This window comes from Grammomys surdaster, unplaced genomic scaffold (assembly GCF_004785775.1).
Source record: "Grammomys surdaster isolate TR1022 unplaced genomic scaffold, NIH_TR_1.0 373, whole genome shotgun sequence".
Taxonomy (NCBI): domain Eukaryota; kingdom Metazoa; phylum Chordata; class Mammalia; order Rodentia; family Muridae; genus Grammomys; species Grammomys surdaster.
Window position 1 is genome coordinate 6,148,351 of NW_021604792.1, and position 23,583 is coordinate 6,171,933.

Below are 23,583 nucleotides of genomic sequence, written 5' to 3' on the forward strand. Positions count from 1 at the left end.
TGTGATCTGCCAGCCACCCCTAGCCTTCAGATTTGTGTTTGAATAAACTCCTCGGGTTCTTTTTTATACACAGTAAGCACTGACTGAAAGACCTCAGGAGACATGTGACTCCTGAGAGGTACTGAGTGTGCCCTTCTCTCAACCTGGTCTTTCTAGGGTTGGGAGAGGAGTGGGTGGGGCATCGGGGGAGAGATTCCTGCCTGCTACTGTGACATCACAGAGTGAAGTCATAGTAACCCACCCTTACCCAAGCTGGTGTCCTGCCTGAGAGGCATTCATCCTCTCCCTACTGCCCACATACCACCTTACACCCTCTGCTGGCAAGAGGGGACCTGGTGCATCCTCTCCCTCAACACCTGAGCCACGTAACAAATTAAGACCTGTCAGAGCAGAAACTGAGACACCTGTTTCAGAACTACACCGGTGCATGAGCAACTCCTGTCAGCTGACTCAAAATGTTTGTCTCACCCAGGAGGTAGGTACATGGCTTTTGGAAATATTGTGAAACCTGATTTAATTTTATTTATTTCACTATTTGAGTCCCATCTCTAGTGGCATGAACACACACACACACACACACACACGGGAAGTGGGGAGGAATGGATAGTTACTGAGCAGTGAACAAGTTGTTCAGAAGGCCAAGCTAACCTAAGAAAGGGGCATTTGTGAGACTGGGACAGAGCTCACAGCTCTGAAGAGCCAGGAATGTGGACTCAGGTGGCTTCCCCAAGCTCAGAAAGAAGTCCCAAAAGTACCCACCATGAACCATCAACTAGGGGGGCCCTTACAGATATGAACATGATAGCAAAAGCCAGTCAGAGCTTGAAATTTTATTATCTCTTAGGACTGGTTCTCTAGAGAGGGGGTAGGGTTATGGGGAAGTCATGAAGCTAAGAGATATTAAAGCACATAATACTTGAACCCTCCCCCCCATTCTGGAGGCCGTTTCCTGATGCCACCTGGAATCTCTGGCTTTTGTTAAAAGTGTGTACCTGCCCTGCGCTGTGCCCATAGGGGCACAGTCCTTCAAAAGCAGTGAGCCTTCTAAGGTTGCAGGACTGAATGCGGGCTCTACCATGCCTACTTCTGTGATCTGGTGCAAATCAAAGATTGAATTCAAGCAGTACCACGGAGATGCCTCTGTAACTGGTGGGGTGCGAGGGCCTAGGGTGCAGTTAGCTATCGAAGTGTCTGACCCCTGGCCTGGTAGTTTGCGATGCTTTTTCCTTAGATTCCGCTTTCCTTCCACCTCTTTAGATCTTCAGATCAAAACTGTAGAGGACTCCCCACCTCCCCCGTCATCCCTTGGGGAAGCAGGTAGGTAACCACTAGACCACAGATGTGTTGAGGGGTTCATGTACACAAGAGGTGTCTCATTTCTACAAAAAAAATAAGGCAGGCCTACCTTACCCCTCCACCAGAAAGGACTTAGAGAACCGCATTTGGGGGGAACAAAAAAATGCTTGATTTGGGATTTTGCCAGCAACCAGGACACTTGTCCCACCTCGTGTGAGGAATTTATCCCAGGATCTGTTCTCTTCCCTGGGTCGGTCCTCGCCTGCATGATGGGTAGGCCAACCGGACGCAGGACACACCCAAGGAAGAGAAAGAGGAAGAAACCTCGTGGTTCCTTGCCACACCCGTCCTGGAAGTCCCAAGCGCCGGCTGCGCAAGGGCGGGGCCTTGCGAAACAATTCAAACACGCTCCTGGTGCGTCGCCATGGCAACCACGCCCGCTGCTAGGCAACTGGGGCACCGTAGTAAACACCACCGGGAGTGTTACTCATGGGGAAGCGTGGAGAAATCTCATCTGGCTCAGGCACTGAGACAGAGAGAATGAAGACGAAGGGAGACAGGGAAGGAAAATGTACAACGAAGGAGTGCACGCCGGGGTGGGAAATAGTGACCTTGTACTATCTAGGGACAGCAGTATTCCTGCCTGCCACCCCTCTTCCTCACTGGATCCCGCAGTTCCTGAGACACCAGGGTAGCCAGAGCCAGGCATGTCTAGCAGTCACTAGCACGTGAAGGATTGCCCCACAGGAAGTGCAGATGTGGCTGTCTCTCTGATTCATGCCAGCCAGTGGATTAGGGCATGGAAGAAAGGCAGCGGGCAGGGGGTGGGAGGGAAGCTTCCTCTCCTGGAAATGACTGCCATAGCAAAAGCCTTCAAACAATTCCATGACAAAGCGGAAAGGGAAAGGCTGGAGGGAGGCCCCAAGTGTTTTCCTTTGGCCCTTCCCAACGAACATAAATTAGAGAATTGCCAGCATTCGTGACCCACCCTGGGAGCACTTGGGGTTATGTGGGCCCTTACAAGTGGGGTACAGTTGAGAGTGGGAGGTCCTGGGTTAAACACTGAGTTGGTCATAAACGTCCTCTAGGAAACCTTTCTCAGTCTCATCAGCGAAGGCGTTCGACGTCCCACAAATATGCAATTAAAATTTGGAAGGTTCGAGCCACATCAAAATGAACTAATCTGTATAGAATCACCCATCTTGAAATGGACAGAACATTTCCGATCCGTCACTGTTATGAGTGATATGTTTGTCCTCTAGTCAGACTAAAGATAACACTGGTAATGAGATCATTGCTATTTTCTGAGCCTTTGCACATGGAAAAGCAGGAATGTTCCCACAGGTGGGAGGAAGTGTATTGGCAGATCTGTTTGAAAACTCGGCTTCTGTGTAGAAGGGCCTGTGGTATGCCTTCCGCCCTCTGGGTTCTTTTTGTGGCTCCCGGTTGCTTTTGTATGAGACCTGGGAAGAGTGGTGTGTACTTGATGCTGTTTGGACACGTGTTCCGTGTTCATGTCTTTGCCCGTAGGCTTCCCCACCTGTGTTCATGAGCCTCGTTAGCGTTACAAATCCCCTTCATTTGAAGACAGTGCTAGAGTCAGCAGTTCATAAAACTTACATGCATTGACTTAGAGTCAAGTGAGCCAAACAAATACGGAAGGCACATGAGCTCCAAGGACGGTGTGCCTGTCTGAACGTGGAGGCTTAGAGCACGGAGCTGTTTGCATGTCAGCCAGTGATAGCCGAAGCGCTTAGACTCTACTCCAGCTTTTTGCTTGTTGAGTAACAGAAAGAAATTTCTTAATGAGGCCATGGGTCAAGAATTCTGGCCCCTGGGAGGACAGAGAAACTCTTTCGAGGCGGGGCAAACAAGATGTCTTAGGTGGATAGCTTGGGAGGCAAAATGACTAGATCCCTTAGCCCGAGGCTCAGGTGTCAGGGAAGAGGCAAGCGCACCCGCTCTTGCTCAGCATTCTTAACCACCTCTAATCTGCAGCGAACTCGCCACGCAATACACTGAACTTCTGCCTACAAAGTATGGATGTCCCGAGACCATCATTTCCTTTTATGCATAGCTAGTAAAAACGGTTTCCTACAGTACAGAAAAGGCTGACTGCGAACCTTAGCAACTGAAGGTCAGTCCCAGGCCCTGGCACTGTGACGTCATGAATGCTGAGAAGCAGGAAGAGCACCCATGGGAGTGTGACTTCTGGCCAACAGTCCCAACACACCGTGTTTAAACGCTGTGTTGAGATTCGGGATGTTTGTCTCCATATTGAGTTGTGAGCTTTCGAGCCAAGCTTAATTAAATTTGTTACATTGACCAGTAGTTACTTTTTCTGTTCTGAGAGAGGAAAGGAAAGGGTCCGGAAAATAGCAAGCCCAAATTACAATGAAAGGAAGTGAGTGGAATGCTGGGTTCTAATTTTTTTGTGGAAAGGCAGAGAAACTTAGTTTTGTTTTGTTTTGTTTGTTTTGTTTTGTTTTTTAATGAAATTGAACTTTGGGGTTTAAGGTCCTCAGAGAGAGAAAACTATGACTAGTCACATCCAGCAAGTACCCAGCCAAGCACCCTAGGAATGGGTGGATCAGAGCTGCTGTAGAGGCCTAAACTAATATTTTGGAACCCGTTAAGGAAAATAATACAAAATTATAAGTTTGGATTGGGCAACAGGCCTTTGGAAGTAGCTCAAATAAATGAGGGGCCGGGGAGGTAGGATTTCATTAGCTTCATTCTAAACCCACCTCTGAGCCTCTGCATCCAACCCTGCCACGCCCATCCCCTTTTCCCTGAAGAAGGCAAACTTGAAGCAATTAAGGCTTCGGGGGTGCGGTTTATGAGCAGAGGCAATAAAAACCAAAGACACAGTGTTGTGCCAAGCGGTGACTCAAGGCGGGATATGAGACGTGTCTCCAAGTATTTGAAGGGTGGAAGCGTCGAGAAGGGAAAAGAATCAGTCACTGTTCTCGGGTGGAGAGAGAAAAGCGATACAATTAAGGAGAGAAACCTGCACAAAACTCCATCAGGAAACGCTGGCTAACTGTATTTTCTGATACCGTGATGTTACGTTTCCCGTGGGAGACATTTGAGGATCTATTGAGTCAGTGAGAACTGGAACCGGCCACCAAAAATGAACTCTAGGGAATAATCCTACAAAAGGTCCTGCCGGGAGTGGCTGGACACCCCCAACGTTCATTCTCAGTCCTGAATTCCATAAGGCTGACACATGGCAGTCTGTAGATTTGTATTGGGACGAAAGCCAATGAAAGGGAAAGAGAGGAGCCACCTCTGCCCACATTGTGCTGACTGGTAGGGAAGGAAAGGGCAGGAAAGAAGAAAATATGAGGGTATAGCGCCACCCCGCGGCACGAGGAAACCATGCATCCAGGAAACTAGCCTATTCCAGAGCAAAATGGAACCACAAAATTCCTGTCCCTTCTCCTAAAGCAAAGTGAGTTGTGTCACAATGAATAAAGGGATGTTTGGTGATATAAACGATATCTGGTGGGGGGGCCTGAAAGATGGCTGAACTGGTGAATGGACTTGTCATGAAGCCTGACAACCTGAGTTTGATTCACATGGTCAAAGAAGAGAACCAACTCAGAATTCTCTTCCATACATGTGCCACGCCCTGCTACATGCACACACGAGCGCGCGCGCATGCGCGCATATACACACATACACAATGTGAAAGAGAACAAAAACAGTTTCAGGAGAAGCATGGTGCAGCAAAGACAAAGAAGAGAAAGCCATTTTCAAAGAATGAATGACTTTTTACACCAAAATTGAAAGGTCAAAATGCTGGGGGTGGTGTATGCCTTTATTCCCAGCATGCAGAAGGAGGCAGAAAAAGGTGGGTCTCTGAGTTCGAGGTCAGCCTAGTCTACAACTTCCAAGAGAGCCAGGGCTACACAGAGAAACCCTGTCTCTCTCAGGGAGGGGAGTGAGAGACGTGTCAGAAGAAACTGAGGACATTCTGGGTAAATGGAAGAAAGCAGCTACTGAGAAGTATATGTCTGTACAATTCCGAGGATGGAAAGAATGCTCTGTGCTTCTAGTGACTGCCAAGAGGATAGATGTGACCCACTCCTCAATGGTTGGTGTATTCATTATTATTGTTGTTGTTGCTGTTGCTGATGTAGCTTGCTTGGGGAAAATAAAAAGATGTCCATTCCTTGCTTGAAAGTTGGGAAAGAAACCGTGGTCATTATAGGCCCATCGGACTCTGAGGTTTTCTCCAGATCTTCAGCCCTGTTCTCTTCACCCCTTCCTCATCCTCATCCTCATCCCCATCCAACACACCAAACATGAGAGGAGGGAAGCAACTGTCCATCAACTGCCTAGAAAATAGAGCGCACCCCAAACAAGCCAGTAGTCTATCTGTGGCTTCAACCCTGTAGAGCCTGGAGCTGAGAAGTTACTACGATGGATCAGTGGGTCGGTATTTTTTGTGGATAGCTGTAAAAGTCAAGCCCTGGCTGGCCATACCTTTTAGAGTGTGAGGTAGAAACAAGAGGTAGAGGGGACATCAGTCACCCTTTGCTTTTTTACAGACCTCCTCTGCAAATGCAGATCCGTGCTGCTCTGGCCTCTGGAATAATCTCTGAGAACAGCTGGTGTGTGATTACACTGTCAATTATTAAATGCCCTTGTTCACAATGTAGCAACATTTAATCAAGAGGCACTCCTCAAACTATGAGCTGGAAGGGGAGGAGTAGGAAGGCAAGGGGATGGGGAGGGAACTCAGCCTTCTTTTTTGCTACTTTGCACCAAAGAGACGTATACAGATGAAATCCATCCACCCTTCCAGACAGGCTACAAGACGCTGACCATGGCCAAGGTAACTAGCTTCCCCGTTTGATTTTGCAGGAGAAATCTTAGCGCCTGGCTCTTTGAAGAGGTACAGCCCATCAGCTGGCTGTCCCTGTTATCACGCACTAATGCCATGTTTTTCTGTTAATATACACTGATGTGAGCATAGATGCTACTTGAGACATCTATAGCGCTTCTGCTCTGTCTCTTGGAGAGAGTAGAGGGTCACCTTGGGATTGGATCTGTCAGAATATGCAAACGAAGAACTCTTCTCAGGCTCTGTCCCTCTCGAGCCATGTTAAGAAAACTTGTGAAGTGAGATTTGCTCTTCCAATTTGAAGTATGGACTGTAGAGAAAAGTCCTGTGACGAAAGATGCAGCACAAGGAATGGTGATTGTTGAAAAGTCTCCTCCATGAGATGTCCGTTTTTAACTGTCAACCTGGGGCTGAGGAAGCTCAGTCTAGCATTCACAATCCTGGACATGGCAGCACACGCATGTAGTCCTAGCATGTGAGAGGTGGGTCAGAAGGATCCAAGATCATCTTCAAGGCACAAAGCTATATAGTCAGAGTGAGGTCACAAACTACCCGAGACCCTGTATCCGACAACTGGGGATGGAAGAGAATACAACACCTATCGTTGGTGAGTGTTCTTCCTGGAAAGAGCCTCTTTGGGTCATTTCAAGTTGTTCATGCTTTGCATCTCAAGTCATCTCTTTCACTATTTGCTTGGCATCTTGCTTGAGGCCACAAGGTACATGTCCCTGGGGTAAGCCTTAATAGTCTTTATTTCTGAATATTCCTATTGAAATAGAACCCTTGGGTAGAGATTTGGAATTGCCTAGATCCTTGGGTTTGATCTTTTTATAGAATGATTAGAGAAGGTGTTTTACCTGCAAGGTCTTTTCCTGTTCAAGCTACGAATATCAGATAATGAGAAAGGATACCCGCCACAAAAATGCTCATACATCATGCTTAACGCCGTTTTCACAGGAGCCGGCATACATGACTGCCATAGACGGATAAGGCAAATCTGCTGTCCACACCTAATGGAATTGTATTCATCCATGAGGGGAAATTCAATCACAAAATTTTCAGGAAAAGATATGGACATGGACACATATATTGTGAAATAAGTCAAACCCAGAAGGAAAAAAAACCCTTGCTTTCTCTCACGTGCAGATGCTAGACTTTGACTATTGTATATCTAGGCATCTCGTGAACCATAAAGGGGATGGTGAGGAAGAGAAAAGCTCTAAATGGAAGGAGGGAGTGGGTAATACAATGGAAGGGAGCCGGTCGAGAAAGGGGCTGTTGGCAGTGGGCATTGAGATGGGGACAAAGAACAAGGGCAAAGGGGAAGTGCCACCGTGAAGCCTACTATTTTGGCTGCTAATTTATGGAAATTAATAAATAGAATGCTCCACGAGGTTAGCTCATGGTGCTGGAATGAGGGTGGAAGCCAATTGTTTTGGAGACTAAAAGGAAGATAACATATTTGAGCACGTGGAACAAACAGCAAGTGACAGTAGACCCTGGCAAACCAAGATCCCTCCTGCTCCTAGATGGGGTGATCCATTCACTGATTCATCCTAGTCAAGGTCACCCTGAGTCTTAACGAAGACTGATGTTTCTTGGGGGGGGGGGGAGTTAATGTGATGAATGCTTTCTTATTTTTAAATCACATTAGCAGATTGGTTTCCATTTATTCTTGTGTTATGTATTTTGGATATTTGTATTTACGATCAGTCAGGTTGGCATTGTGTGTGTGGTATGCAGTACTTCCAGCCCTGGAGGGTCTGAAGAACAAAGGGTCATCCTCGTAAGCTGTTAAATGTAGATTCTGCTAAGCTGGGGTAGACAGAGATTGCTGGGTCTGTGTATTTGCCTGTGATGTTATTAACATCCTTAAGCTAAGCAGATTTGGGCCTGATTAATTCTGATAGGAGAGAACTCACAGAAGCTCATGATGGTCTGCTTTAAGAACCATCTGGAAACTAAACACGAGCTTCCTTTCTGTAATAACTTTACGATGCTCAAAACTGACCACAATTATTTTTCTAAATCAAATTCAATTCAAATCACATAATCAGAATGGGGTTGATACGGTTAACATCGGTCTTTGTTTTTGAGACAGGATCTGATATAGCCCAGGCTGGCTTCAAAGTAGCTAGGAATGATCTTCCCGCCTCTCCTCCTCAAGTCCTGGGACCACAGGTATGTGCCACCACACTGCATTTATAGCGTGCTGGGGATCAAACCCAGGGCTTCATGCATAGCAAACAAGTATTCTCAAAATGGTATACATATACTCTGCCGTCTTTTATCCTGAAGGCATCAGAAGTTCCAACTGCTTCCCCTGGGCTGGTGCATCTTGATCATATATACAAAATATATACACCGTGGAATTACAATCCCACAGAGTTACATTCAGCTGTAAAGAATAAACCTATTTATAGGAAAATAAATGAAACTGGTGAGCCAGTTGGCAAACAAAATAAGCCAGACTCAGACAAATACTGCATGTTCTCTCTCATGCATATATATATATATATATATATATATATATACACACACACACATATATATGTGTATATATGTGTGTGTGTGTGTGTGTGTGTGTATGAATAAATATATGTCTATAGTCTACAAAAGCAGAAGGAGACTATATGGGCAAATGAAAGAAAGAAACGGAATAACAGAGGAGAAAAATAATGCATGCTTCTCTTAAACACAGAATCTAGATTAGGGGCTGGAGAGATGGCTTGGGGATTAAGAGCACTGACTGCTCTTCCAGAGGTCCTGCGTTCAATTCCCAGCAATGACATGGTGGCTCACAACCATCTGTAACGGGGTCTGGTGTCCTCTTCTGGTGTGTCTGAAGAGAGCAACAGTGTACTCATACATAAAGGAAATAAATAAATCTTTAAAAAAAAATCTAGATTGGATGCTATATATTACATATGATATAAAAGCAGAAAAACTAGGATTATTTAGGGAAGAGAGGGGGAGAAAGTGGGGACAAGAAAGACTAGGGGGCAATTATAAGCAAAATATAATGGTATATATGTGAAAATATTACTGTAAAATGTTATATACATGAACAAATAATTATTAAAAGTACGCAAATGGAGGCTGACCAGCTCAGAGCATTTGCAATGAGCAGCCCTTGTTCCCTTGCTGCCTCTGCCTGAGGCTACAGACTCTAAGTGGGACTCTAAGTGGGGTCCTGAGGAGGTCTTCCACCCAGGTACACATGCACACATTCCCTAGGGCTTGCCAGCTAGAAGCCAGGCAAACAGGGAACCCTCCTGCCTCCTAAAGCAGATAGGTAAGATGCTGCCCTGCTCACATCCAATTCACTCTGACTTTAGAATCCCCCATCACAATGTCTCCCGTTAGGTATCACCTTCATCCCTCTGTAAACCTGCCCAGTGTCTATCCAGCCATCTCTCTGCCTATGAAAGTCACAGCTGCTCTGCTGGAGCTACACAGGGTCCAATTTGATGAGAATCATCACTCCAGTGCTTGCTCCTGGCCACATAGCAGCGTGGCTTCCACAGGGCTCCTGGAGAAAGCACTCAAATGGCAGGCTTTGCCCATCAGGGTTGAAGAGGAGTGAGCGGGGCCCTGGGAGCATGCCCTCAGCTCTGTGTCCTCCTTCCTTGCTTGTGTGTTGCAGATGGAGTTCCAGAAGGGTTCCTCTGACCAGCGGACCTTCATTTCTGCCATCCTCAACATGCTATCACTCGGCCTCTCCACAGCATCCCTGCTCAGCAGCGAGTGGTTTGTGGGCACACAGAAGGTGCCCAAGTCCCTGTGCGGGCAAAGTCTGGCAGCCAAGTGCTTTGACATGCCGGTGTCCTTGGATGGGGGCATCACCAACACATCAGCCAAGGAGGTGGTACAATACACCTGGGAGACTGGGGATGACCGGTTCTCCTTCCTTACCTTCCGCAGTGGCATGTGGCTATCCTGTGAGGAAACCATGGAAGAGCCAGGTAATTCCCTCACACTGGCTGCGCGATCTGATCTACTTTCTCGGTTATATTTTTCTTTGTATTGTGTATGGGTATGTATGGGGTGTCCACACGCATGTGGAAGTCAGAGGACAGTGGCAGGGATCCACTCTCTCCTTCCAGCATGTGGGGCCAGGGGCTCAAATTCAAATAGTCAGGTTTGGCAAGCATGCATTGAGCCATCTCACCTGCCTTTAAAGAGAAAAATGCTTATTGAGACATTACCTCACTTGGGAGCCCAGGCTGTCCTAGAACTCACTATGTAGACCTGGCTGACCTAGAGTTTACTGCAATCCCCCTGCTTTGGCTTCTTGAGTACTGATAAGACACCATACCAGGCTAAGGCAGGCAATCTTGGGATCTTATGCAGGCAGAGAAACCTCATTGGGTTGAGAAGAGTCAGAGCAGCAATAGGACGTATACATTCTCCCAAACACTCATGGGCCTCACACCCAAACTCTACTCTGTTACCTCTTCTCTGTGGCCCCTTCTAACACAGCCAAAAGTCTCCTGAGGCTTTTCAGCAGATGTGGTTTAACAAAGTGTTAGGTACATCACACCTAAACCATCCTCCTGTTTTTGACTAAACACTAGTGTTGCAATTTAAAAGGTAAGGGGAAACTACAGTGGCATACTCTTACAGATAGAACTAATACTCCAGAGGCTGAGGCAGGAGGATGAGAAGGATGAGGAAGACCTGAGCTACATGGTGATTTTAAGAGCATACTGGACTGTCTAGTGAGACAGTCTTGAAAAAACAAGAGTTGGACATATAGTGCTGTGGTTGAATAGTTAGCATGCGCAAGCCCTGTGTTGGTTCCCTGAATTTCAAAATGGATGGATGGATAGATAGATAGATAGATAGATAGATAGATAGATAGATAGAGACAGACACATACATACATACATACATACATACATACATACATACTATAGAAGATAGATGATAGATACACAGCTATGTAAAAGATGGATGGATAGATAGATAGATAGATAGATAGATAGATAGATAGATTTTAGGATGCCCTGGAGGAACTACAGATGTTTCCATGTCTCTTGTCACTTACTGAAAAAACTCTGTTCAATTCACACCTGTCAGTGTGTATTCCTTAGATCAGAAAGAATGACACCTATATCCTGCCTCCACCTCCTCTTCTTCCCCATTCAGAGTATTTAAAAGTCACAGTGGGGCCAGGAAGAGTTCTAAAACCTGAGATCTTGTTCAACTTGATATTAAGATTTCCACCAAGTGGGCAAGGGGAAACAACCTGGAAGAGAAATAAAAAATAGGTGGGGTGTGATACAGGAGGAGGGGAGAGAGAGAAGAGCACAGATGCTTGTCACCTGTAGCCTTGTGGTACCCTGACACTGCCCAATCCCGGTTCTGCAAATAGTTTCAGTCCAGCAGCAAAAGGACTTGTTCACATCAAGACAGGAAATTGAAGCTCTGACCTAGGAAGATGCTTCATCTTCACAATCAGAGATGAAGGCCAGAAAACGAGCTTGGATGCCTCATTCGTTGGTGCTTTTGCTTCCATTTTCAAACTGAGACGTCACCTGGGTGGTGCCGTGAGCTCCCTAGGGTCTGTCAGAGCAAATGGAACAGGGCTCTGTGGAACGTTTCTACCCCACCCCACAGTTCCTGGAAGCACCACCTTGTGACACTGACCCTTCTGTGTTTCAGGGGAGAAGTGCCGACGTTTCATTGAACTCACACCACCAGCCCAGAGAGGTGAGAAAGGACTACTGGAATTTGCCGCATTGCAAGGCCCATGTCACCCCACTCTCCGATTTGGAGGGGAGTGGTTAATAGAGAAGGCTTCTCTCCTCCACCTCCCCTGGGGGCCCGTGGCAAGTACGTGTTCGGTAACTGTAGACCTGGGCCTCTCTGGATCTAAACTGCGCTCTGATCTCCTTTCTCTACCTCAGAGCCCCACAGGCTGACAGGAATTCCTCCTGAAGCTGACTCTCACATGTAGGAGTGCAGCTCACACATCAAAAAGTGCTCCTTCCTTTCCTCCCTGTTTTCTTACTGATGGGGGAGGGGATGTTGAGCTTTGGTTTGGTTTCCTTGAGATGGGGTCTCTGTACCTGGGCTAGCCTTGAGAGCTTACTCTCTTCCTGCCTCTACCAACCACCCTCTTAGTGGAACTACAGGTGGATGCCGCCTCATCAAGTTTTTCCTCACTAAAAGAGGAGAGAAAGGTCCAGAAAATAAAAACACATGCCCAAATTAAAGAGAAAGACAGGAATGGTGATTAATTAGCACAGGGTTTGTGAAAATGGAGGAGTCTGTTTCATGGCGAAGCTTAGCAGTGCGCACAGCCTATCACATGTATGTGAGGCGAGATGCAGGTTCCTCGTGGACACTGGGCGTGTGTTCCAGATTTGTTTCTCTCTACCTGTCCCTCCGGGCCTCTGACTTCTAGTGGGCACGTGTGTCCACGGTGATCGCTCACCTTCTGGGTGGGGTTTCTTTTCCTGGCTCCTCACAGAGGTCCTCTGGCTGTCACTGGGAGCCCAAACTGCCTATATTGGACTTCAATTCATCAGTTTCCTCCTGCTACTGACAGATCTGCTGCTCACCAGCAACCCTGGCTGTGGGCTCAAGCTAAGCGCGTTTGCAGCCGTCTCCTTGGTCCTGTCAGGTGAGTGACTGTGCAGTGGCAGAATGTGCCTCCTCTCCAGGCTCCTTGGGATGTTTTGCTTTGTGAGACAAGGCCCAGGGCCTTCCCATATAAACTAGGTTAGACAGACTGTAACTCATGTAGAGCTGGCTGGCCTGAAGCTTCTAAGGGCTGGGATTAGGGGTGCGTACTGGACCATGACTTGGTTCACAGGGGTCAATGTGAAGTGCCACATTCAAGGCTTGGATCTTTGTCCCTGAGAGGAGGAAAGGACTGAAAAGCAAGAAGAAAAGCTGGGGGAGGGGTGTGTGTGTGTGTGGGGGGGGGATCTGGGAAGGTAGCTCAATGAGTAAGAGCTCTGGTTGCTCAAGTTGGGGACCTGAGTTAGAATCTCCAGCACCATATAAAACCTGAGTATGGCCACTTGCACCTGCAACCCCAGCTCTGGGCATGTGAGTATGAAACAGGAGCATCTTTAAGACTTGCTGGCCAGCTAGCTAGGCAAAAAGTAGTTAGGTCTAAATTCAGCAAGGTACCTTGAGGGAATAAGAGAAAACCTGAAGGCCCTTGTGCATATACACAGGCACTCACACACACTCATGCATACAATCACACAGACAGACGGCAGAATATACTGTGCAGGAGAAGCCTTTCACTTCAAGTTGAAGTAGTGTGTGAAACTGTACGTTCTGTCCTTCATACATGCTTTCGCTTCTAGGTTCCTTTACTTGCAAGCTTTCTCAATATGTAAAACTTTTGGCTAGCTTTACTTTCCAACCAGAATATATAGTTTTACCACACAGTCATTGTTGGTTAAAATTTAAAGTGAAATAAAATCACACACACACACACACACACACACACACAGAATGAAGACCAATGTGTAGGAAGAACTCAAAATGAGCTGTGAGAGAGACTCAGAGACTCCCATAGTTTCCCAAGAAAAGCAACGGCAAAGGAGCCATGGATGCCTGGGGCAGACTGACCCTGGTGCCAATAGCTAGATGCCACACACGCTTCTGCATTCTTGTTCCTCCGTAGGCATTCTGGGGATGGTGGCTCATATGCTATATTCGCAAGTCTTCCAGGCAACTGCCAACTTAGGTCCAGAGGACTGGAGACCACATTCTTGGAATTATGGCTGGGCTTTCTAGTAAGTAATCCTTTTACCTTGAACCTTCACAACCCAACTCCAGGTTCTCCTCATCCATCAGTCAAATGCATAACAGGACCAGGGAGACTATCTATCTATCTATCTATCTATCTCTGCCTTTGGAGGGTACATAGACCATTCTTCTCTCTTGCTTTGAGGATACAACCTGATCCAGCTTTTCTGCTCAGCAGCTGTAATAGTTGCTTCTTTGTCTGATCTACATACTGTCTGTCCTTGAGCAGCAAAGCTGGTTTTATATAGCTTGTAAGAACTATGCTACATGTTTTATGACTCAGGGTATTAGAGAAATACAGACAATAATTATAATCTTGAAATTTGGATTGAACTCCATCTGATCCATCAATGAGACTCAACTGAATCTCTTGCATCCAGTATATATGCCCTTACTCCAAGAATAGCTTCTTCCTAACGCCAGAGTTTCTAACTCTACTGAACCTGCTAGAAATATAACTGTATGGCACCAGCTGTCCCCACGCAGTTGGTCGGTGCTGGAGTCCAAAGTATCTGCACAGTAAAAGCTTAACCAACACCAACCCTGTTGCCTTGCACAATACCATTTCCTTCCACACTCTAGTCTTAAACACAAAGGGCTCGATCATTTTACATTTCTTTTGTGGGATGTGGGATCTATCTCATGCTGCCCAAGTTAGCCTCTAACTATGTAGCCAAGGCTGGCTGTGAACTCCCCTGTCTCCACTTCTCAAGCACTGGGATTACAGGTGTGTACCACCTTCCATACATTCAAGCTGAATGTTGCCTTTGCTTGGAGCCCCTCCACCCCCAGGAGTCTCACTTTTCCTGAATAAACCTCCAGTAGATCTGGTTAAAAAAAATGCCGAGGGCATTAAGCACAGAAAACACAGGATGCTGGGCTCACATTTCCATAACAATGAAGGAACAGTGGGGCTTTTCCACATTGGATCCAACCATTTCCTCAACTGCAATGGTTTACAATTGAGGACTCTAATCAGTCCACTAGAGCAAAGGGAGATGTCTTCAGAGCTGTAGTAAAATGTTTTCATGAATGACTCAAAAGGCTCAACTTGGGAACAATTAAGTTCCACACAACATTGGGCCATGGAGGAAAGGTTGCCCCAGGATCAGGGTGAAAAGGGTCTCTTTGGCAAAGGGCATGAAGGGAAAAAAGAAGGGGGGGGTGCGTCTGAACCTGCCTACCGCATAGATCAGAGCCTCAAGTCTGGGGAGTCTAGGAGATTTTATAGGGGTGAATAAACACACCACACAAGAGGCATCAAAGCATGGAGGTCGGTGGCAAGTGGTGGAACTCAGTGCGGTAGACTTGTTTCCTCTTTGACTACAAAATGAAGGCAGATGAAGTCCTCTGCTCTCCATCCTTTACAGCAGCATGGTAGAAGGCAATATACTCAGGTCCCCGTATGCCCCTAAAGACAGCGCCTAGTATGTGGCAGAATGCATGGTGTGCTTTTCTTACCACAGAGTCAGACCCTTAACTGGCCCTCCTTTGTGTTTGCCCCTAGCACGGCCTGGGTTTCCTTTACCTGCTGCATGGCGTCAGCCGTCACCACCTTCAACACCTACACAAGGATGGTTCTGGAGTTCAAGTGCAGGCACAGTAAGAGCTTTAACACCAGCCCCAGCTCCCTGCCACACCACCACGGCTGTCTCCCTCCTCCTCTGGCGTGTGCAGCCCACGCCGGGGAACCTTTGACCAGCTGCCATCAGTACCCCAGCCATCCCATCCGATCTGTCTCCGAAGGTATAGATCTCTACTCAGCGCTACAGGACAAGGAATTTCAACCAGGGATCAGCCAGGAGCTAAAAGAAGTGTCCGAGTCATCCGTAGAAGAGCAGCGTTAGGAGTTAAGTGGGTTTGGGACGCAGGCTAAGGCCTACCATAGGTGTCGCTCACTATCAACATCTGCTTAAGCAAACATGTCTCCTGAGCCTTATTTATAGAAATTAAGAGTAAGAGAACCTCCCTGTGCCTCCCAAGTGCTGCGATTCAAGGTTGTACACCACCACTACCCAGAGGCCATTGCTCTGCCTCCTTCCCCTCCTATCCGTCTCCCATCTCGAGTCTCCAGAACCACCACCTCTTCACTGATTGCTTAAGGCGGCGGGTTCTAGATCTGGATAAAAAGGGCAAGTGTAAAACAGTTCCTACCTTTAAGGGTCTGGTAAAGCTTGGTCAGCTGTCTGGAAGTTGAAGAACCACAGCTAAGCAATCTGATGGTGACTTATCTGTGATGTACTAGGGTTCTTCTGGAAGTCACACATAGGAAGATGGAGACACTATTGAGGGCATGCTGTACACGTCATTACAAGTGTCTTGAATCTTTAAAGTATGATTCAATGGGCCAGTTACAGAGTTGGAAAGAAGGCTGAGTGGTTCAGAGCACTGGCTCCTCTTGCAGAGGACATGCATTCCACTAATGGTGGCTAACCACTCACTGTAACTCCAGCTCCAGAGGATCTAAACACCCTCTCCTGGCCTCCATAGACACATGCATGCACATGCCAGACATACAGGCAGGCAAACCACCCGTACACACACAGAATAAATCTCAAAACGACTTTAAAAAAATAAATAGGCTGGTTAAATGGCTCAGTGGTCAACTGCTTGCTGCACATCCCTGACAACCTGAAGTTGATTCCTGGATCCTTCTAAAAGTTGTCTTCTAACATCTGCATGCGTGCCATGGCACACACAGATATAATTTTAAAAATAAAAACATTGCTAAATATGGCCCTAGACGCCATTGGGGAGGTAGTATGTTCCATGGAGGTTTCCGTAGCCTATAACATCAGGCTCCCTTCGAGAAATGGCCTCCCGGGTTCCCAGAGGAGACTCATACAGTCTCATTCTACCGTTGAGACTGGGTCAGACGTTCCCCCTCTGGATACCCACTTGCTCACTCATCACAGAAACTGGTCCCACTGTTTTCCCCCACAAAGGATGCCAGCCGTCTATTCACCTTTATTCCACAAGGGAAGTGAGCCATCCTGGTTAGCAGGAAGAGTGAGAAAGCCACACGTGTATATTCCTGTACACACCATTTATTTGTTCTGTAGCAGTTCACATTTTAAACGGTGATTTCTGGCAACAAATCCCCGGCTGCTCCTCAACGCAGGTCACAGTGGACAGCGATTCACATTCCTGGGGCTAGTCGGTATCACCACACCGCATGTTTGGGGGCTGGTGAGGATGTTGTGCAGGGCAAAGGGGGGAGGGCTTACAAAGGAAGGAGAGGAGAGGCTGAGAGGAGGGGACAGCCTTGCCCTGCAGACAGCAATACTTCTGAGGAGTGCTCAGGTTGGTTCTGTGGGCCACCCACATCGAACACTTCCTATCCTGGATATCTGGGTGAGCTGTTGCCTGCCATGAGGAGGACGTTCAGGGAGGTGTTTGACAGGAGGCCAGATGAAGCCGTCTCAACCTTCAGCTACCTTTCTGTACCAGCTGCAACAGGAAGTAAGCCTAGAATTTCCATTGCATTCAGCAAGGAAGAGATTCACACTTCTAGTAAGAAGTTAGGATGTTATTTACCAAAACACCGAGAATTCAGTGATACTGTCTACATAGCTTCCTCTAAGACTCAACGAGCAAAAACAGCCTCCAGACTGAGCAACACCACCCAAACGTGTCTCCATTGAGTATCTTTGTATCGTACCCCTTCCTGTACTAGCTGGCTTCTCGGAGAACATCAATACTGCAGAGAACACACTTTACCTACAGGGGCTCAGTAAGACCTTAAGACCACCACCCATTTGACATGTTAGTCCACTGCAAACTAGTCCATAATCCAAACTATATTCTAAACCCTTTTACTGGCAGAAATTCAACTTACTAGACATGAACCTAGAATCATCTCCAGACTCTAAAGGATCCTATCCATTGTTCCCCTACCCAAAGTCAGCCTGGTCCCATATGACTTCCAAATATGCTTCTCTGATCTTTATGGCAGGGGTACCAACAAGTCTGGTGAGGCCAATCTGCAGGATGGACCAAGTACCAACCTCTGTGACCCATAACATCGATTATGGGCAATTCATAGATAGCCCCTTAAACCTAGAATCTAGTTTCCTGGGATGTCATTAACACAAGCTAAAAAGACACACACGGCCAAGTGAGGAGAGAGTCTGGTTTTCCCTCAAGAGAACTTCCTTTTCATACGCCACCATGAGAACAGACGGCATATCCTAGAACGACATAGACATTTGAAAGAGTAAAAGAGGTCACACATTTACAAAGAAAGGGGCAGAAAAGGATGGCAATAATTCTAAAGAACTTGGTCATTATAAAAAGTGTTTACGTGAGAACTTTCTCAGAATATAATGCTACAAAGCTCTACAAGGAGGGAAGGTCATGGGGCCAGAGTGGTTGCATACCAGAGCCAAGAAGCAAAAGTCCAGAAACAGATCCCTGAATAAAAGAGGAAGCAAGAGGAGATGGAGATGTCCCAGAGAAGACTCAGAGCGAGAGGGCAGAGCTGCGGCAGGACAAGGCCATGGGACTTCCAACTTTAAGCTGAGGACAGTGTGCATGCAGACCCTCTGTCATTACTGCAGAATCAGAGATCACAGCTGCAGAGCCATCGAAGCCCGAGGGGCTTGACACAAGGACCAGGAGTCCTGGAAAGTCTTTCCCTTGCTCCCTCTGTGTTAGAGGCATGTCTGTTCTCATGACCACTCAACAGGTGGAGGGCCTAGGAGACAGACAGATGGGCATACTGGATAACTAGCCCGATCACGACATCCAGTGTTTCTCACTGCTGTCTAGAGTTGAAAAGGAACCATAGTACAGGCGGAGAGAAAACAGTGGTGTGTGACCCTCAGGACGCATCAAGATGGCCAAGCCAGACGACCTTCATGAGGATAAGAAATGGAATTCCTGAAGCTTGGGGCATATCTCAGAAATAATTGTTACAACATTGGACACACAGACACACACAGAGACACACACACATACACAGGGCCTAACGTAAAACAACATATATCCTGCTTGTAGGCCACTGGATTTCCCCGAAAGGGTTTATAAATTAAAGGTACAAAAAAAAAACTTAAAAATAAACAGCTATAAGATTCACATTTCCAAAGTATCCACACAGAGTTCTTGGGAGAAGGGGTTAGTGCAGGGATGGGAAGGTCGTGAGATTCCCCAGCTAAGCGGACCATGCTACATCTCTCAGCTCCAACAGGCTGCCAAAGCACAGTGATCCCAAGTGCTGCATGGCCCCGAAGTCATCCTCTCTCCAGAGAACTGACACAGGAGAGACAGGAGCAAGTCCATAGAGTTCTTCTGACTCTGACGAATTCTGTTGCACTAGAACTGTGGGGAAATGACCATTATTACCCTCTTTAAATGGGATTTCCAAAGCAATGGGAAATCTAAATATCAGAATGTTTCTTCATTTCTCAGTCCTGTTTAGCTCCAACAGTTTGTGAGCCCCAGGGACTTGGTCCTTCTCAGTGATAAGCTCTTCAACTTTGAACTTGGCCCAGATATATATATATATATATATATTTTTTTTTTAAGGAAAAGGGCTGGTGTTTTCAGCAAGATAACTATGTGGTATATAGGTTCTGTAAACCGAAGCTATGTGATATGAACATCATTACTCCCTACGAAGTAAATGCCAGGAAGATCTATCCTCTCTAGTCATTGGAATGGCTAAAAAACCCCACAATGCCACATTTCTAGATGCCTGACAACCCACACGGAAGAAAACTAATTTCTATAACTGTCCACTGATTTCTAAACATGTGTCAGGGCATGTGTGAGCCTCACACATAGATGTGATAAATTTATTTATTTATTTATTTTAGTTAAAAAGTAATTAATGAGCTAGTTACCTGGTAGGGAGAATCAACAAACTTTATCCTAGACAAGAATCTTCGCAGTTCCCCACGGCCAATTTTAGGGGTGGTCTCCTTCAACTGGATCATCTGGCCTTCCATGAGTGCCCAGCGCAGGCTAAGTTTGCTGACCACCAGAGAGGCAGGGTGTCCTTCGGGGCTCATCCCTGTTGTCCTGGTGACATAAAAGGCATCTTTCCAGATGTCATTGATTCCAACTGAGGAAGGACAATGACAGGAAGCGGTTAGCAAGAGAGGAGTGACTCTGTCCAGCACCACAGGTCGTCACATGGATTTATACGACAGGCACAAGGTCCTACGCTCGACTCCTTGCCTTGTCTTTAAAATAGGAATTATCAGGACTTGTCTGAGAGGGACACGAGGTTCTTCTTTTTTCCATACAACTACAGAGCTTTAGTGCTGTCAGGCTCACTGGTACCTCCCCTTAACACGCTGTCACTGTGAGCTTCTAACTCAGCCAGCTTTCCTCCAACCCTCCCTCGTCCTCTGTTGACACTCTTCTCTCCTCTGCCCAGGGTTTGAGGTAACTGTGGTGCTTTACTCTGGAGGACAGACATGTAGAGGACCAGGACAGAGTATTGGCCTAGCTTGGTAAGCAGCCTTGAACTGTCTCTGTAGCTTTTGACTCTCTTGCCTCTACCTCCCCAGTGTTGGGATCGAACCCTGGGCCTCTTGCGTGCTAGGCAAGCACTGCGCCGAGGGGGCTCCATCCCCAGCCCATGAGATTCTTCTTTACCATATCTCATGCAGATGTTGCAAACCATCTTATTTATAGCTCTTACATGGTTCTGCAAGCTGACGCCCACCCACTCCCCAACCAGTAGACAGCCTGCACATTCCAGATCAGCTTTTCTGTCCCATGAAGCTCGGAGCATAGAGGACAGACGGTATTGCTTCAGCTCAAGGCAAAGAGCTGTAAGGAGCCAAGATGAGAGGCACTAGAGTGAGGGAAGGCATGAAGGAGTTTGGTGTAAGGGTACACACCTGCAATCAAGCACTTGGGAGGTAAAGGCAGGAGGGTCGAGGGTTCAAGGCCATCCTCAGCTACAGAGCCAGTTTCAGGTCAGCCTTATCTATATGAGACCTAACTGTCCCCTCCCTAGCTGGAAGAGAAAGACAACAGGGAGCTGTGGCTAGACTGGTCTCCCTCCTCGCCCGTCCACCAATAGGAGCCCAGCTGAGACTGGCAGACAGCAGTGGTTCAGTTTCCAGGGCTGTGGGTTCCTGAATGGAGTATTTCTATTATAAGCTCTCAAATCTGCTTTATAGTTTACTTAGGTAAATGCACAACAAAGAATAATACTCTCAAACGTTCGGAGTGGTCAGGTCATGGGTAATAATTCTCCCTTGCTTGGTTCTTCTGTCCATTCCAATTTCGATACAGTGTGTTTAATATTCACAGAAGTAACATCTAAACCAATGCCCTGGAAGTAGCATCTCTCCTTCCATTATTCCCCACACAGTTAACTGCCAATCTTAAACCCTGCAGGCACCTGGCACACAGCAGAGGCTCCACCATCACCCCTGGATTCCTCCTGGAAAGAGGGTACAGTTCTCCTCAGCTGTCAGCACGTCCAGAGAATATGCATTCTCACCCTAGCACTCTGAGAAAGCTGCCCATCAATGCCCTGGTGCCAGGAACACCAAGGGAAATGATACTACTGCCTCTTGAAACGCCCTTATCCTTCCCTTGGTGAGCAAAGGACACCCTTGTGTCACAGGAACTCACCCTCCGAAGCTGTCACTATGCCAGTGGTGTTGCTCAGCTCCAGGAGGAGAGAGGGGAAGGCTGGGTGCAGGAGGTAAAGGTGGTAGAGGCCGGGCGGCTCGGCTCCTGAGCTGTCATCCTGACAACAGTCACAGAGAAGGAGAGCACAGGTGACTACATTTCCCACGCAGGATAGCATCAGGGGAAGGAGCGGAGCAGAAGGTTCCAGACACACCCTCTCTTGATCCCAACTACTGGGACTGGGACCGTGTGATTTCACAGAAGCCAAAGCACAGGTTTACCCGGACTCTAAACCATTACCCACAGTCAACAATATATAAGGGAGAAAGAGAGGAAAAAGGAAGGAGGGGGGGAGAAAGAGGGAAAAGGGCAAGGAGGAAGAAAGAAGGAAGAGGAGGAAGAGGGAAGGAAAGGAGGAGGAAGAGGGGAGGCAGAAGGGAAGGAGGCGGGAAGGAGAGAAGAAGGGGAAGGAAGAGGAGAGAAATAAGAGGGAAGGAGGGGGAAGAAGGGGAGGAGGAAAAGGAGAAAGGAAGGAGGAAGGGGGAGAAGAAAGGAGGAGAGAAGGAAGAAGGGAGAAGGGAACGGGAAGAAGAAGGAAGAGGAAGGAAGGAGGAGAGAAGGAAGAAGGGAGAAGGGAAAGGGAAGGAGAAGGAAGAGGAAGGAAGGAGGAGAGAAGGAAGAAGGAAAAGGAAAGGGGAAGAGGAGAGGAGAAGAAGGAGGAGAGAAGGAAGGAAGAAAATACTTGCATATGTAAACAGAAAGGAGGGAGGCAGGAACAGAAAGCAGAGAGGGAGAGAGGAGGAAGTCGGTGGAGACTCCTATCTTCAACCTATGGCAGAGCTGGAATTCTCATCCTTACAGCAGGTAAGGGTATGTAGAGAGAAAAGCTATTTCTGAACAGTAGCCAAATACATTTCCTTTCATGGGATGCCAAAACCAACTGCAAGGGGCTGGGATATAACTCCTCGGGAGGTAGACTTGCCTAGCGTGTATAAAGACCTGGGCTTGACGGCAACAGCAAGCATCAGGGTAAATACCAGAAACACCTAACAGTTCCTCAGAGAACCAGACTGTTTGACTAAGCCGAAGAAAACCAATTACAAATAGAAGGTGCTAATGTCTGAGTACTGACTTTCTGAATTCCGGAAGCAGGAGAAACAGTCACAAAGGCTGAGTGAGGAGGGACCATGGTGGCCCATGTGTGGACAGCCACACACTTGTTAAAGTACAGAGACTGTTGGGCCCCGCCTCCACGGACTCTGTATGAGAAGCACACTACTTGATGAGGGACGAGGACAGGAACACAATCTTGCATCCTCACGCCCACCATGAGGCCTTAAAACAGAGGAAGCCATTTCTGTGCCCATGTATGGAGGGACAGACATTAGGCTCAGCTACCATAACATGAAAATAACTGAACACTTTCCTCACGCCTGCAGAATGCAGCCCAAAGTTCTCAGCATAAAAGTTAAAGCATTTCAGACTGGGTGTCATGATGTGTGCCTTTAACACCAGCACTTGAGAGGCAAAGGCGTAGGGGCCTTGGTGAGTTCAAGGCCAGCATGGTCTATGTAGTGGGTTCCAGGACAGTCAGGGCTCTGTGGAAAGATGCCATCTCAAAAGCAAAACAAAATGAAAAGAAAAACTACACAAACTAAAGTTTTTCATGTCACTTAACTCTAAATTCCGTGTGCACCTGTTTGCTGCCAGCCCCGTGCTTTAAGAAACCTCTGAGGATGTTCTCAGTCCACACACAGACTTCCTTTTGGTTCCTTGAAAAGCCAGTGCCAATCACTCACACTGTCTCCTCCTGTCTAAGCACCCTCCCCACCACACAAGCCCTCCTATACAAACAGCGTCTCATCCTCAGCCCTAACTTGTAATCACCCTCTTCCGTGAAGCACTCCCTGATCACCCTTGACTAAGATCAATGTCCCTTCTTTTGCTCACATACTGTATGTATATATGTGTATGCTGTGTGTATGTGTATGTGTGTATGCTGTGTGTATGTGTATGTGTATGCTGTGTGTATGTGTGTATGCTGTGTGTATGTGTATATGTGT

General features: G+C 47.1%; 2 protein-coding genes across 6 annotated transcripts in view; one reads left to right on the forward strand and one right to left on the reverse strand.

Annotated features, from left to right (window-relative positions):
- The first annotated feature begins 244 nt into the window (after positions 1-244).
- Positions 245-15,845, forward strand: Gsg1 (germ cell associated 1). Of its 3 annotated transcripts, XM_028781042.1 has the most exons (7): positions 245-475; positions 1,258-1,317; positions 9,795-10,113; positions 11,816-11,986; positions 12,627-12,779; positions 13,800-13,911; positions 15,432-15,845. In XM_028781042.1, exons 3-7 carry the CDS (start codon positions 9,795-9,797, stop codon positions 15,769-15,771), a joined length of 1,095 nt encoding a protein of 364 aa, XP_028636875.1. In that variant the 5' UTR covers positions 245-475; positions 1,258-1,317; the 3' UTR covers positions 15,772-15,845. The 3 variants fall into 3 exon arrangements, with proteins under 3 accessions (XP_028636875.1, XP_028636873.1, XP_028636874.1); XM_028781040.1 differs by lacking the exon at positions 1,258-1,317; XM_028781041.1 differs by lacking the exons at positions 245-475; positions 1,258-1,317 and adding an exon at positions 6,097-6,139.
- A 1,108-nt stretch (positions 15,846-16,953) lies between these two features.
- The window catches only part of Fam234b (family with sequence similarity 234 member B), a 39,295-nt gene continuing 32,665 nt past the window's right edge, over positions 16,954-23,583 (reverse strand). For 2 of the 3 annotated variants that reach the window (XM_028781054.1, XM_028781056.1), the window contains exons 11-13: positions 21,521-21,638; positions 19,768-19,988; positions 19,101-19,243 (exon numbers count right to left, since the gene is read on the reverse strand). In XM_028781054.1, the coding sequence (XP_028636887.1) occupies positions 19,238-19,243; positions 19,768-19,988; positions 21,521-21,638 (345 nt within the window). In that variant the 3' untranslated portion in view covers positions 19,101-19,237. Of the gene's footprint in view, positions 19,244-19,767; positions 19,989-21,520; positions 21,639-23,583 lie in introns of all 3 variants that reach the window. The other variant, XM_028781055.1, reaches the window with a different exon arrangement.

Bases quoted from the DNA above. Each gene is read 5' to 3' on its own strand.
- Gsg1 (XM_028781040.1), top strand. From the start codon at position 428: ATGAGCAACTCCTGTCAGCTGACTCAAAATGTTTGTCTCACCCAGGAG. The intron at 476-9,794 runs GTAGGTACATGG...TGTGTGTTGCAG, and splicing joins ATGTTTGTCTCACCCAGGAG to ATGGAGTTCCAGAAGGGTTC. The intron at 11,987-12,626 runs GTACGTGTTCGG...GGCTCCTCACAG, and splicing joins CCCCTGGGGGCCCGTGGCAA to AGGTCCTCTGGCTGTCACTG.